At 34.6% G+C, this 16,712-nt stretch overlaps 1 protein-coding gene and 1 long non-coding RNA gene across 8 annotated transcripts in view; both read left to right on the forward strand.

Moving 5' to 3' along the window:
* Positions 1-16,712, forward strand: part of LOC130681673 (uncharacterized) — a 219,089-nt gene that overhangs the window by 181,980 nt on the left and 20,397 nt on the right. The gene's annotated exons all lie outside the window — the stretch shown is intronic.
* The window catches only part of ERCC8 (ERCC excision repair 8, CSA ubiquitin ligase complex subunit), a 48,553-nt gene that overhangs the window by 21,850 nt on the left and 9,991 nt on the right, over positions 1-16,712 (forward strand). For 4 of the 7 annotated variants that reach the window (XM_057494942.1, XM_036901779.2, XM_057494946.1 and 1 more), the window contains 6 exons: positions 670-793; positions 3,475-3,556; positions 4,561-4,629; positions 5,790-5,856; positions 8,513-8,613; positions 9,684-9,808. In XM_057494942.1, the coding sequence (XP_057350925.1) occupies positions 670-793; positions 3,475-3,556; positions 4,561-4,629; positions 5,790-5,856; positions 8,513-8,613; positions 9,684-9,808 (568 nt within the window). The remainder of the gene's footprint in view (positions 1-669; positions 794-3,474; positions 3,557-4,560; positions 4,630-5,789; positions 5,857-8,512; positions 8,614-9,683; positions 9,809-16,712) is intronic. The other 3 variants (XM_057494955.1, XM_057494950.1, XM_057494952.1) reach the window with 1 other exon arrangement.

Raw genomic sequence — 16,712 nt, forward strand, 5'->3', positions numbered from 1 at the left:
AATACAGTTTGAATTAATAGGCAGTTTGAATTAAAATTTGTGAAAGTGACATATATACTATGTTGATCACTTCAGAGAAGATACTGTATTCTTCAAGACAGCACATCACCCTCACAAGGTGGTATTGTAGCTGATACCATCCATAACTGAGCTTTCAGCACATTGGGCTTCTATGGGAGATAAGTTGTATAGGAGTGATATATTCCATGGGCATCTATGAGTTGCGTTCCTGTGTCACAGAGTAAGTTCCTTGATCAGAAGCAGTATCATGTGGCATACCGTGGATGTATGTGAGGCATTCAACAATTCTAAGAATGTTAATGCTGCTAAATGGTATTCAGGAAAAGCAAATCCAAAATCAGAAGAGGTTTCTCTTCTAGTAAGGAAAAATAACTGCTCCCTTTATGAAGAGGTCCCATGTCTGGCTCATCCCTCCAGGTCAAAGTACAGAAATAGGAAGTCTTCATATTATGAGCCTCAGGTAGGAAACCAGCGTCCACATCACACTATGGAAGCCTGAAACTAAGAGTTTCATGGACATTCTCCTTCCTTGAACAGCTGGGGCCAGGCATGGGATCTGGGGTTGACCACACATGCCTTGTTAATATGGTATAAGTTTTGAAATTTGTATAAGTTATTTATCTCTGAATTTTGATTGCTGTTTTGTAGAAACCATCCTGATGTTCACCAATATAGTGTGGAAACTGTACAGTGGTATCCTCATGACACTGGCATGTTCACATCAAGCTCATTTGATAAAACTCTGAAAGTATGGGATACAAATACATTACAGGTAATTAAATTAAAATCTTTACAAGTTGCTCTATAGGATGAAGGAGAATTTAACTCTAGTTTATTTTAGTGTGATTATTTACCAAAGTGTCATGTATATTACATATGAAAACACGGTAGTGGTTAAGGAGAGCTGGACTGCTTGAGTTCATACCTTGGCTCAGCTCTAACTAACTCTGTTACACTGGGCAAGTGTGAACCTCTCTGTATTTCAGTTTTCTTGTCCATAAATGCGGGTAGTGATTGTACCTTTTAGAATGGTTGTAAATAGATCAGTATATGTAAAGTTCCTAGAACAGTGCTTAGCATAGAATAAGTGCTCAAAAACATTAGCTATTATTATTATCTTTATTATCTCAAAACTTGTCTAGTGGTCTAAGAAAGAAAATAGAATTTTTCTCCTGTTGACCTAAGAACTTAAAGGAAAAGTAAACTGTTACTATTACAGCTTAGTAAAGGTAGACAGTAAATAATAGTTTTTATGATATTTGGCCAAACTTATTTTTCTAATGCTAATCTTTTCCCTGAGCTCAACTCCCATATTTCTATACCTGTCTACAAAATCTCTCTTACATGTATGTAGTGTCATCTCCTCAAATGTAACATGTTCAAACTGGACATGGTCACTTCTCACATCCTTTAAGTCCAGTTTGGCAATTCTTCCTTGAAACTCATATTTCTCTTTTCTTTTCCCCTCACCATCATTGTACACCTAGATTACTACTAAAAATTCCTAGGTTGTTTCCCTTCCCTATTTTCCTTCCACATTTTCTGGTATGTTCCACCCCAGAATTATTATTAATCAGATTCATTGTGTCTGTACGCAAACCTACCAGTGACTCCCATTGTCTAAATTCACCCTGGCATTCTATTTGCTGCCACTAAATTGATCTTTTGCCTTCTGGTGACACCTTGATTGTGTTGTATTCCCTGCCTCAAGTCCCTTTTCCAATGCAACTTTTCAAAACCTCTCTTATCCATAACTGAAAGTTGATATCCTTTGATCAGCATCTCCCATTTCCCCCACCATCCCACCCCTGGTAAGCACTGTTTGATTCTCTGTTTCTATGAATTTAACTTTTTTAGATTTCACATGTAGGTGAGATCATATAGTACTTGCCTTTCTCTATCTTATCTCAGTCAGCATAATGCCTCCAAGATCCATCTATGTTGTCATAAATGGCAGAATTTCCTTCTTTCTCATGGCTGAATAATATTCCATTGTGCATGTGTTCATGGATACTTAAGTTATTTCCATGACTTAGCTATTGTAAATAATTGTGCAGTGAACATGGGGTGCAATTTAGTAGGAATGTAGGATGAATTTTTTTTTTTTGCCTTTGGGAGGGGGTTGCTGTTAAGATAAAAAAAAGACTTGAACATTTTTTTAATGCTGGTGGGAATGAGCTAATAGGGAGAGAGAGGTTATAGATACCCAGGAGATAATATATGGGGTGAGATTTCTGACAGTGCTGAAGGAATCTGAACATAGGGGGATTAACTTTAAATATGAAGAAAGATGATTTTTCCTTGATAACAGGAGTGAGGGAGGAAAAAGGATAAATGAAAGCAAATGTGTTTGTAGGTTAGTTGATAAGACTATCAATTCTCACTGATAGTAAGGGAATCTCATTGAATGACTCCTATCTTTACTTTGAAGTAAAAGATCTGGTCACCTGTCTTCACAGAGTGGCAGTGTTTGTGGAGAAGGTTTGACATAACTGTGAATATTGCGGAGAATATTAGTGAAATATAATAGGATTGGCAGGAAATACTGAAAGCCCAATTGAGACGAGTGATACCAGTGTGCCCTCTTGTAAGATTTTCTTCACCTGGGCAGAGCAGAGTACAGATTAGTGCAGCTCACAGGCCAAGTCTGAGCTCCTGGCCTCTTTTTGTAAATAAAGTGTTAATGGAACACAAACGTGCTCATTTGTTGACTGTTGCTGCTTTGACACTACAAGGGCAGAAATGAGTATTTGGCCCTCAAAGCCTAATATATTTACAATCCTGACCCTTTATAGAAAAAGTCGTAGATTAACCTAGATATGGGGTGCAGAAAAGGCAGACATTTGGAGTCATCCAGGATTAAGGTCTTGACAATGCAAAGATGAATGACAAAGGAGTTGATACTGGCAGCTGAAGTACGGGACCTTGGAATCTAAGCTGAAGAAGGAAAAGAAGTGGAGGCAGGAGGAACTGATAGCAGTTCTGAGTGTTATTTGGATGTCTTGGAAGTAGCTGTGGGGGAAAATGCTGAAAATAGTAGAATATTGTGGTAATATATAACTGAAATGTATTTCAAAGGAGCAGCAGTTCTAGGTGATGAGAGTGTCCTGGGTGTCATCACTGAGGTGGTATGGAACTGAGAGGCAAAGTATTGGCTAGATCACCTATGTAAATACTGAAGTCCCCCAGAATGAACTGGAGAGGAAGATATGAGCCAGGTGGTTGTTCGTTCTTAATCTCTGAGATTCATTAAAGAAAAACTATTTTTCTCACAAAAGGGAAAAGACTGTTATAAATATCACAGGATCTAAAATTAATCAGGTTTTGAGGGTATTATATTCCTATGTTAAGTCAACTAAATAATCCATTTGAAACTGCCAAGAATGTGAAAATTAGTAAATATTTTTCCTGATAATTAGAACTTACACTTTTGAAATGTCTTTTGATTATCAGACTGCAGATATATTTAATTTTGAAGAAACTGTTTATTGTCATCATATGTCTCCAGTTGCCACCAAGCACTGTTTGGTAGCAGGTTTGTACATGTATTATTTTATTTCAATATCTAGTTAATTTTGATGTAGATATTTTAACCCAGATGAAGATCACAATTCTTTAAAGTTAAAAAAAAATACTTTGGTATATGCTACTATTTAGATTCAGTTTACCAGACTTATACAATAGTTGGCCGCTATGCTAGCAGCTAGTATTCAAAGATAAAGAAAGTATATTTCTGTTCCCTAAAGAGTTACTTTTAAACCACCAAAGTTCCAAAAATTTTACATGAATAAAAATGTGGCAACTTTTTCAATTAAACAACAATAAAGGAAATTATTTCCTTTTCTCTAAGATTATATGTTTCAAATTAATCATCCATTTTTATGAAAACACCTGCAACAAAAATTCACATGCATGAGGAAGAAAAGATGTCTTTCTGGCATCAGATCTCTGTGATTCCATTATTTCTGAAGCACTGCATGAATCTCTTTACCTTTAGACATCAGTGAGCCACTTCATCTGAACACTAACTTGTTGTTGAAGCCCACTCAGTCTGTGTCTAGAGTTTCTGTGAAACTATAACTAGTGATTAAAAGTATATCATTAACATGGAAAAATTAAGGTATTACATAAGCTTGCTTGATGTATTAAAATAGCATTATTTAATACACACAATATACCAATACAGGTTTCCTGGTTTTAACATTGTACTATAGTTACCTAACATATAACAGTTGGGACAACCTGGGTGAAGGGTATACAGGACCTCTCTGTACTATCTTTAAAATTTCCTTTGAGTCTATAACTATTTCAAAATTAAATGTAAAAAATAGCACAGTGAAGAGTCTCAGTACTAAAGTATAATAAAATTCAGATGTTCTAATTACATTAAAAATGATCTGATATGTGGCTTTAGCATACATGTTTATATTTCTGCATGGAGGCAGAGAAAATGTCATGATTCATAATGGTGGTTACTTGTTTTATTTTGATGATGTATAATAAAAATATCTTAAATCACTTTTGTTTTTGTTTTTACAGTTGGTACTAGAGGGCCCAAAGTACAACTTTGTGACTTAAAGTCTGGATCCTGTTCCCACATTCTACAGGGTATTTTTTTATTTGAAACAACAACTACTTTGAGTAAACTATTCAATAAAAAGAAACATTACTAACAATGTATTCTTTGTAAGTGACATGATTGATGTATTTTGTGCTAGCTGTTAAAAGTCAGCAGGGAAATAAAGATCCTTTTGTGCATTATTCTTATAAAACTGAACTATTCAGGAGACATTATATAAACAGTGGCCATAGGGGGAACTCAAAGGATATGGAAAATCTAACTCAAAACCTTGTGTTACTTCTAACAGTTTTAAAAATAAACTACTTATGAAGTTTACATCAGTACATTTGTCCCATGAGCATTGTTTAATATTGTTCTGTCTGAATAAACATTTTTAATACTGAGGTGCTTTTTTTCTCAGTAAAAATATTTTAGAAAAAGGTATTGAAATACTTTGTTCAGTAAAGGTATATTAATTTAAATTATTTTTGCTACTTTTTATCAGTATTAAATCATCTAATTCTAAACAATAAAAAGATAGGATGTAACTCAAATGTACATTTTTTTCATCTCTGAGAAATACATAATGTATCAAGAAAACTTGGTGAGCTGGATAGCATTTGTTTTACATTATCATGAATTTCTGTCAATAGAAGCTAAGTGGTAAATGAAAATACCTGATTTGAATAGTTCAGTTAGGTGAAAGTGAACGAAAGTCCTGAAATCAAATCACTTAAGAACTTAAACTTGTGCTTTCTAGAAGAAAAATTTTGTATGAATGCTTTTTTGCAGTTGTGAATTGAAATGATTTTTTTGTTATAGCTTTCTGAAAAGTTAGGGAACAGTTTTATTTTTAGAATGTTTTTATCTTGTATGGTTGTTGTAGTGGCTTTTTTGGAGATAAGTGAGCTTAAGCTACATCACTTATTGATTGATTTGACTTACTAGGCAAACGCTGTTTTTAAAAAGCAAGACTCACTTGCTCTGTTCTTTTCAAACCAAAATAAGACCTTTTATAGTAAAATACCATGTGTGAGAAATGCCTCATAGACTTCACATTAAACAGATTATTATACATGTGAAAAAATGATATCAACTTATTTTTAATGTTTAGTCTTCACTTCCTTTGGAATCAAACAGTTAATTGAACTGTATTCTTTGATTTTTCAAATATTTTGCAAGACTTTTCATACAGTTGTAATTGCAGGTCACAGACAAGAAGTACTGGCAGTTTCCTGGTCACCACGTTATGATTATATCTTGGCAACTGCAAGGTAAAACCCAAATTATTAAAAAGTAATAAGTATAATAATAAGCATCTTGAAAACACCACATTTATGCAAAATGCATGTTTAGTTATTGATTAAGCCCTCAAAAATAAAATAATTGACTTACAGATTTTAATTCACATCACGAACAGAAATTTTCCTTTGCACAATAATCCTAATTCTGACTGTCTTGAAGGTGCTCATCTTTTACACAGAAAATAAGAGAATCCATATAGCAATGCAAATCTGCTAGTACAACCTGTAAAACAACTGTGTTGTGTCATTTTTGTATACAAAAGTATAGCACTTTTAACTTAAAAATAGTAGGATTTTTATTAATTTTCTTTAATACAGAATTACTTTGAATCTAATTTAATATATCTTTCCATTCATTGATTCAATTTACTAAAATTTAATGGCTGCATACCAAATGCCAAGCATTGTGTTAAGGATACAGGTAACCAAGTAATAGTCCAAGAAGAACCAAAGAGAAGTATAGTCAAAAAAGTCAGCAACTATAGGACATCCTGAAAAATGCTTTGGTGGAGGTACATATCTCTGATAGGTGTAATGTGGGAAAAGAGAGCAAGAGTACTTAACTCTGACAGGGTCAAGGGATGTGGGGGGCTTTGTTAGAAGATCTTGCATATTTAAATATTGAGGAGACTGTACCAGTAAAGAGAAATTGGTGATGATAAGAAATGGAGCAAATAACTCATGCATCAGGACCTTGAATAGGCAGGAGAGGGTGGTATTAAGGGTCCAAGCAGAAGGGGATTTGATTTGAAACATGAAGGTAATCGTGAGACTAAATGGAAGGAGGAAAAGTATATGTGAATGCAGTTGCAAACCTAATGGTCTTAATGCTTTTTTAGTGGAGTAGGACTTGATTTCATCCATTGAAAATATTAGAATAGTGATGCAATTTTGAGGGAAGGTAGTAAAAATTTGGGGTGAGATTTTTTATGAATGGGAGAGGAAGCTGATTAAGGGCACATAGGATTTCTGGCCACTATTGTGTCCTCAGTTGAAGGTGTAGATCATATCTGTACTAAGCCACATAAATCAAACATTAAGTGACACAGATTTAAACAATTGTCTGAAAATTGTTTGTCATGAGTTTAAGGAAGGGAACAAAATCACAAAAAGGCTTATAGGAGGGATCAAGGACCTAATGAGATAGAAGTATGAGTGTCAGAATAAGAAAGACCGAAAGGTATGGGAAGTAGTAGTCAAAGATTTTGATAAGACATTTTAATAAAACTTTTTGCAGAAAAACTATTACAAAAATTATTAATGTAATTTTTATGAAGAGATGTGATTAGATTTTTGTAAAGCTGCCAGCCCTTTCTCTCTGTCATATTTTAGTCCTCAAAGAAGCTTCTGTTATAGTTTACATAATATAACATTGATACATTGATATTTATGATTTCTGAAGTAGAACCATATCTGGAATGTATCTGTAAGAAGGCTGGCTAAAGAGGATGTGAAGTTGAGCAGCCAGGTGCCGGTTATGGGTTCATGCTAGAGTGGATTTATGTTGTTAGTGCCTAACTTGGTTTTTCTCAAATCAGAGGGAAACTAAGAGGCTGTCAGTTCTCAGAGTAACCCAGGAATTTGAATCAGTACCAGAATAAACCTAGTTCAGTCAAAGTTAGGAGTCAGATATATTCAAATTTAATTTGCTTCAGAAGAGATTGAAATCCTCACACTCATCCCATTGCAGACATTTTCCCCAGCTGGAAAGAAAGAAAACCAGTTTGAGAATGGCAAATGCCAGTGTTTGCTGACTATTCTAGTTGGCTAGGTTTTATGGTGATCTGTGAAAAGAATCAAGATTGTAGGAAGCGATAAACCTTTACATATATATATACAGGGTTTATAAATGACAAATAGTCTTATAAAATGCAACATTTGTTCTTTCTAACTAAAATAGCTTAGATGAACCTAATTGGTTAGAATATTGTTGAGGTCTTTGTGAGGACATAATAGCATCGCTTGAACTGATTTATTTTATATTTCTTTAGTAGTAGTTTAGAAGCTGAAATTGATGTGTGATCATGGTTTTGCCTTTCTTCTTTTCATTTACTTGAAATAAAATGAAAGTGTCCAATTTCTAGAAGACATTAAATTTAGTATACCTGTCAAAGATTTAGTTGAGGTACAGGAAACCATATAAAAATACACTGTCCATATTACTTACCTTATTCCCTGTTATTTTTCATATAAAAAGGAAACACCAAGTTCATGCCAAATGTATTCCTAAACAAAGTGAAATTAGTTAACTGCCTAATTATCTAGACAATATTTGAATAACAAACAATAGAAAGGATGTAATAACAAACTTTTAAGGAACAAGTTCCAAGCCTATCTAGTCCTTGGGGAGAATGATGCTGATGTCATTAAAAACACCAAAACCAGCAGAATTCTGTCCTTAAGATCTGAAAAAAGTTACCTTTTTTTTCCCCTATTTTTCACTTCTTTGTGCTACTGTTGACTATTAAATATTTGCTGAAAAGGCAAAAGTACAGCAACTCAAATGTACATAAATATTTGTGTTAATATGATGAGAGCTCAGTGTGCCATGATACTGGAAAGGTGAGTGAGTGGTAGTCACTCTCCTAGCTATATGTGTGTCACTATAACATTTATTTCTTCTCAGTGCTGACAGTAGAGTAAAATTATGGGATGTGAGAAGAGCATCAGGCTGCTTGATTACTCTTGATCAATATAATGGAAAAAAGTCACAAGCTGTTGAATCAGGTAATAAAGAATACACTAATATAGAAATATGACAATGATAGTATTTTTAATATGGGAAATTTTGAATTGAAACTAAATAGTAAAACTACATGGATAAATTACAAATTTTATAGTTTAAAAAGGCATTCATAATAAATCAATTTCTAGGTTACAAAAACTAAATTCTGCTTGTCTTTCTTGAAGATACAAATAAGGATGGCATTTCATCTGCCTCTGATATTTCAAATGTAGAAATTTTTCTGGATTAACTTTTTACCTTTTCTTCCTCCAATGAAGTCAACTAATACAAATTCAATGCCTCTTAGGAAGTTACAGTAAATTAAAGGAATAGTAACATTTTGTGGCCATTGTGTCCAATTAAAATTTGCAAGTTGTGTTAAATGTAAGTTGGCTGTAATCCAGGTGTCAAAGTACCTCTATTGCATTTCTATTGCATTTTTACAATAGAATTTAATTTCTTTGTAGGTTAAAATTATGACTCAAAATTAATTCTGGGAGAGAAATATACTGGGATGAACTATATAAAACCTATGATTATTTTAATGATCTTTAAGTAAATCACCAAACTATTGAGAATTATGCTTTCTCAAACTCATTCATTTTGAAAGTAATAAAAGTTTTCATTGAGACTAGAACAGTTATCCTTTCCCTGTTAAAGTTTTTTTATAGAAAATACTAGTAGTATTGGTTTTTAATAATCCATGGAATGATTTTAGATTAAAAATGGAAATAGTATCTAAGAAGTTTGAAAGTTGTTTAAAATTTTAATGTTGGAGGATGTGTTTTAATTGAGTTTGATAGCATAGCTTATTCTATAAAGAAAAGTTATTTATATTTGGCAATATTTTTTTACCCTTCGATTTTCCTGTTTTCTTCTATTTCTGTAATTCTATTTACATAGCTTGCCATATTCAAACAATCCAAGGGGGTGATTAATTTTTAAGTATAATTAATTTATATATTTTAATTCAGATAGTTGTCCTTCATTATGTTTAAATAACTATATTATCAAGCATTAAATGTGTGCAGAATACAAAAAGAGATAAAGTGAATTGTATTTTTCATTGCAGCAAACACTGCTCATAATGGGAAAGTTAATGGCTTATGTTTTACAACTGATGGGCTTCACCTCCTCACTGTTGGTACAGATAATCGAATGAGGCTGTGGAATAGCTCCAGTGGAGAAAACACACTAGTAAGAGATTTTAAGTATAAATTAAAGAAATGGATCTGTGGCATATACTTGATGTTTTGCTGTAGATTTAACTCTGTTTCTTGCCTCTGAATCACAGCTTTGTTTTTCTAATAATTTTTGTGAGCTAGTAATTCTCAACTCAGGACAACCCACTCCACCTCACCTTACCACATTCCCCTCACTGAGTGGAGAATTACTGCTCTTCTGAGGCACTGTGCATATTGGGAGTGTGCCATATCTCTCAGGTATATTGGGAAGGATGAAAGATTGAGAATTCAATATGAATTAAAGTTATAAAGTTAGATATTCAAATTTTATATTATATATGACTTACAAACAAAATCCAAAATCATTGTTATAGTACCAGAACATATAATACTTTAATACTGGAATAAATGTATTTTAAAGGTGCTGGATTCTTATGTGGTAATTAATTTATAATAGTTTTAAAAAATTGATGTTAATGGTCCTCACCAGGTATACCTGTGGTTTAGTCATTTTCAGAATAAGCTACCAAAAGTTTATAATTTGGTGATAATAACAATAGCTAATATATGTTGAGAGCTTATTATGTCAGATACTGTGCTAATACAAATTAACATTTAATATATGTGCAGGGACATACACGGCCTCATTTAATCATCACATCAACACTATAAAGGTAGTTACTGTTAAAATACCCACTTACACATGAGGAAAATGAGACACAAAATAGTTAGGTAACTTGCCTGAGTTTACATAGCTAGAAAGCAACAGACTCTAGATTCCACTCTTACTGGAATGCCAATTATACCCAGACCCCTTAAAGCATTTATTTAATATTTTAAGGTAGGTGTTAATATTTATATTTCTTTCTTTAATCATCCTCTCTAGCTAATTTTCTTTCAGATACTCTAGTTATCGCTTTTATTATTAAACACTAGTATTACCATAAAGTCAAAATTGTTTATACTAGATTCTGTTAGTAGAGTTTGCTAATCCCTCATATTTATGAAATACTTCTCCGTCATGTGTCAAAAGCTAGAAACTCAGGCATTACAAGTTTTAATTTAGAATCTTCCATTCATTATATTGTATAATGTGCTTAATCAGGTTACATCTTCCTTTTCTCTCTTTATTCATTTAATAAATATTTATTGAGCACTTCCTTTGCCAGGTAGCATTATACAGCAGTAGGCAAAACATAGGGAAGTCCTATCCTTATACTCTAGGGAGAGGAAGAAAGGCATTCAATAAATCAATCAGTGGGTGGATGGATGGATGGATAGATGGATGGATGGATGGGTAGATGGATGAATGGATGGATGGATGGATGGATGGATGGATGGATGGATGGATGGATAAAATATATGTTAGATGCAGTAAACACTATGAAAAGCAAAGCAAGGAAAGTGTCATAAATAATATTGGAAAGTTAGTTGCTCTTTTACACAAGACAGTCAGGGTAGGTCTCAGAAGATGACATTTGTCTTAAAGGAAATGAAGGAATGAGCCATCGGATCTCTGAGAGGGAGAGCATTCCAGGCAGAGGAAGGAAGGCAGTACAAAGGCCTGTACTGAGGCTGGGCATGCTTGAAGGCCAAGGAACATCTGAGAGGCTCTTATGCTACAATAGAGTAAGCAAGGGGGAGAGTGAGAGTAGAAGAGGCGCAGAAGGAACAGGACATCAGGGCATACAGGCTCGTGGGCCTTTGTAAGGGTGTAAGCTTTTTCTCTGGGTGAGCTGGAAAAACCACTCAAGGCTTTTGAGTAGAGAAGAATAGGGTGACTTTGGAAGAGTAGGTTGGCATGTGCATCAAGGTGAATGTGATAAATATAAATGGTACTCAGTATATAATAAGTTGTCATGTGATTTTACTATATTTTTCTCTCCTAGAAGATGATACTCGTACCCAAAAATCATATGTATTTCTGCTAATAAGTCCTTATCTTGACTAGTGTGTTTAGTATGGATAATACATTTTTAAATGGACTTGATCAAAGTAAAAATCATTCATGCAAAGATGGCTAGAGTAGCCAAGAAACTTAACTACAAAGGACACTTAAAGGAATTTGGGACATTGATCCCAGAAAAAGTAACTCAGAAAACACACTGTCTTCAGATAATTTTTTTTTTTTTTTTTTTTTTTTTTTTTAGATAATTATTTTTTATTGAAGGGTAGTTGACACACAGTATTACATTACATTAGTTTCAGGTGTACAACACAGTGATTCAACATTTATATACATGATAATTCTAAGTACCAGCTATCACCATACCAAGTTGTTACAATATTTTGACTATATTCCTTATGCTATACATTACATCCCGGTTGCTTATTTATTTTACAATTGGAAGTGTGTACTTTTTCTTGGTTGTTGTTGTTAGGGCATCTCTCATTTTTATTGATCAAATGGTTGTTAACAACAATAAAATTCTGTATAGGGGAGTCAATGCTCAATGCACAATCATTAATCCACCCCAAGCCTAATTTTCGTCAGTCTCCAATCTTCTGAAGCATAACGAACAAGTTCTTACATGGAGAACAAATTCTTACATAGTGAATAAGTTACATGGTGAACAGCACAAGGGCAGTCATCACAGAAACTTTTGGTTTTGCTCATGCATTATGAACTATAAACAGTCAGTTCAAATATGAATACACATTTGATTTTTATACTTGATTTATATGTGGATACCACATTTCTCTCTTTATTATTTTTAATAAGATGCTGAGGTGGTAGGTAGATACAACATAAAGGTAGAAAACATAGTTTAGTGTTGTAAGAGAGCAAATGTAGATGATCAGGTGTGTGCCTGTAGACTATGTGTTAATCCAAGCTAGACAAGGGCAATAAAACATCCACATATGCAGAAGATTTCTCTCAGAACAGGGGGGGTGAGGTTCTAAGCCTCACCTCTGTTGATCCCCAATTTCTCACCTGATGACCCCCCAGCGACTGTGCCTGTCTTAGGTTGTTCCTCCCTTGAGGAATCTTACCCGTCTCTGGCTAACCAGTCATCTTCCGGGGCCACACAGGGAAATGTTAAGTTGGTAAGTGAGAGAGAAGCCTTATTGTTTGAAATGGTTAGCTTTTTATTTCTTTGCATATTTATGCCCTGTGGCTTCTATGCCCAGCATTTGTCTTGAGGTATCTTTACCACTTGGAGGAGTTATGATACTCGGTAAATTTGATATGAGGCACGAATTCTATTTAAGAATTCGTTGTAATTAGGAAGGAAGAAGAAAAGCTATAGAAGTAGCAGGCGGGAGAAAACATGGGAAGATTGATTATTTCTTTGACATATCTTCTTGTAGAGTAACTTCAGCATGTATATATTTTAAGCTACTACTTAAATTGCGCACACACATTAACATAATAGGAGTATAGTTACATAACCAAAGCATACCTGTAATTACCAGCCATCTCCAGTGAAACCAAGAAAACCAGTTAGGCACCCTAGGCATTTGTGAAAACTTATCAATGATATGATGGTTATTATCTAACTGAATTTGAATAGTTTGAGAAAAATCAGACAAATTAAAACAACCCATTCCTGGGCACTGTTCACATCCCATATGTTCTTTTAACAGTAAATAGTCTGTAGTTGTAAGATTTTGGAGCGCTACAATTTGCACTTCTCCTAATTCTTGGTTGAGTTCCAACAGTATAGATCCAGTCAAATTTGTTGTTTTACTGTATGCACAGGCCAGCTTAGATATCTCCTTCATTCCCATGGCAAGTCCAGGAGCTGGTGGGATGAGTGCATCTACAGCTGTAGCAGTGCGTGGATCTTTGTTGGGGTTTTTTGATGATCATCTTCTGGCATGAGTCTTCCCGAGAGTGCTGATGTTGGAAGTTCTCTTTCATATCGTTTCTTAGTTCATTTTCGGGGTAGCCAAATTAGGCTTTGATCCTCTGTATAAACACAAACAGACCCTTTGCCTACACTTTTATATGTCCTTTATATTATTGTGTAGAACTCATTAGAGGTCACCACATAGGAACTGCATTTTTTTTTTTTTAATCATTAATCTACACTTACATGACGAATACTTACGAATACTTTGTTTACTAGGCTCTCCCCTATACCAGGTCCCCCCTATATACTCCTTTACAGTCACTGTCCATCAGCGTAGCAACCTGTTGTAGAATCACTACTTGTCTTCTCTGTGTTGTACAGCCCTCCCCTTTCTCCCACCCCGCTATGGATGCTAATCTTAATACCCCCCTACTTCTCCCCCCCTTATCCCTCCCTACCCACCCATCCTCCCCAGTCCCTTTCCCTTTGGTACCTGTTAGTCCATTCTTGAGTTCTGTGATTCTGCTGCTGTTTTGTTCCTTCAGTTTTTCCTTTGTTCTTATATTCCACAGATGAGTGAAATCATTTGGTATTTCTCTTTCTCTGCTTGGCTTGTTTCACTGAGCAAAATACCCTCCAGCTCCATCCATGTTGCTGCAAATGGTTGGATTTGCCCTTTTCTTATGGCTGAGTAGTATTCCATTGTGTATATGTACCACATCTTCTTTATCCATTCATCTATCGATGGACATTTAGGTTGCTTCCAATTCTTGGCTATTGTAAATAGTGCTGCGATAAACATAGGGGTGCACTGATCTTTCTCATACTTGATTGCTGCATTCTTAGGGTAAATTCCTAGGAGTGCAATTCCTGGGTCAAATGGTAAGTCTGTTTTGAGCATTTTGATGTACCTCCATACTGCTTTCCACAATGGTTGAACAAGTTTACATTCCCACCAGCAGTGTAGGAGGGTTCCCCTTTCTCCACAGCCTCGCCAACATTTGTTGTTGTTTGTCTTTTGGATGGCAGCCATCCTTACTGGTGTGAGGTGATACCTCATTGTAGTTTTAATTTGCATTTCTCTGATAATTAGCGATGTGGAGCATCTTTTCATGTGTCTGTTGGCCATCTGTCTTCAGATAATTTAAAGGGCTGTCAGAATGGGAAACAAATTCTAGTCCTGCCATTTTTTTGGTGAGATTAAGAAATTTATTTCAGGTCGTGAAGGGCTGTGGTAAGAGTTTCAGTATCTCCATCTGGGAATCAGGATTATTATGTACCTAAACAGTAAATGTAAGGATAAATGGAAGCACATATGAAGTAGTACTGTATCTGATAAATAATAGGCACACCATAATTGAACTCATTTTATTGTATGGTGTTACCTTACCTTAGTAGTAATACCATAATTAGTTTTAAAAAGATACGTTAAGTACATGCTTCCAATATAGGTATAATTATTTATAAATTATGTACAAATCCTATTGTGTATACATATATTTTAATAAAGGCTAACTACTTATTTTTTAGATAAAAATGAAATGGAAATAGAGATTGTCATATTCTTCTCACACCTTAATGGATCTATCTTGCAGACTCCTTGAGGTGTGTGAACTGCCCTCTGGAGACCATTGCCTTAGCATACAGAACAAATATCTGCAGGGAAAATTCACAGAAAGGGAGCTTTTGGCATAACAAAAGAAAAATTCTCAAAGTAGCTCTTCTAGTCCTTACTGGCATTATCACCACAGTCTAAAAACTGGGAGTTTATCCTTTATTCTTCCCCATCCCTTATCCCAGCTATAAAGTCAATTACACATCCTGTTAATTCTTCCTTCTTAATTTTTTTCACGTCTGTCTTTCTTTCCAGCTTCACTCTGGCCTATGATAGCTATATTTAATTACATCCTTCTGACTTTTCCCAAACTCATCTCCCAGGGCAAGCCTTTTCAGTGTTTCCTTGGGACTTTCAGGTTGCAACTATGTGCTTTTGCCTGGTGTGCACAAGGGCTTCATAAACTGTACCTTCTAACTCACCAGTTTTATGCCTTTTCCATTTTTCCCTGTCTGTAGCCATGATGAACTACTTAGAGGTCTTTCAATATGCCATGTTCTCTCACCCGGTTTGCTGCATAGACTGCTGCCTTTGATTTAGAATACCATTCTTCTTCCTGTTCTAGCTGCTTCTCAGCTTTCAAGATTCATCTCAGGCACAGCTTCTCTTTAACTACTCTAGTCTAGCTGAGATGCTTCCAGAGTATCCAGTGTTCACTTGTATTACAATGTACTATGATCATCACTTAGTGGAATGAAAGAATAATAATTTACAGCAGTGTGACACTGTGCCTTTTGATTCAGTTGCTGTCGTTTGCTAGCCAAGAGACCTTAATCAAAATACTTTACCCCTTTAAATGTTTTCTCTTTGTATAATAATACTGCCTATCTCATAGTATTGTTTTGAGTACTATGCAAAATAAAGCATGTAAAACATTTAGCACATTGCCTGATACAGCAAATATTATTATTATTATTATTCAGAAAATGTTACCCATCATTATTATCATGTTGATAGTTCTTTGACAGTAAAATAAGATGACTGTGGTGGAATCTCTGCATCACTGTAGGTATTCACTTAAGGACTAGATGTATTTATTTTCTGGGATACTAAAAGAGATTCATAAAATAGAGAATTTTGGATTTGTCATCATCCTATCCCAAGTCTATGAAATCTTCCTCCCCTATCAAAATCTTTTCAAAGCCTATACATACCACCTTTAAGATATCATAGCCAAAAGTAACCTGTTTCTCCTCAGTCTTTCATAATAATAATATATATCATGCTATTTATCACACACTGCTTTTTATAGTAAGCATTTATAGTCATAGCATGGGAACCTTCGATAATCCCCTAGCACACAGTATGTGACAGTTAGTAAGCATTTAGTAATTGGTAGATCCCTCCTTTCCTTAGTTTGTTATTAGAATTTTATTCCATGAGGCATTGAAAATATACTGATAGTTCTGAAGCCACAGGTGATAAGATCACAGTAGTGATTTATGAAGATTAGTAGGAAGTTAAATTGCAGGATGAATTGGATGGGAAATGCCTAAGGACAAAGA

Source organism: Manis pentadactyla, chromosome 2, assembly GCF_030020395.1.
Source record: "Manis pentadactyla isolate mManPen7 chromosome 2, mManPen7.hap1, whole genome shotgun sequence".
NCBI classification, from domain to species: Eukaryota; Metazoa; Chordata; class Mammalia; order Pholidota; family Manidae; genus Manis; species Manis pentadactyla.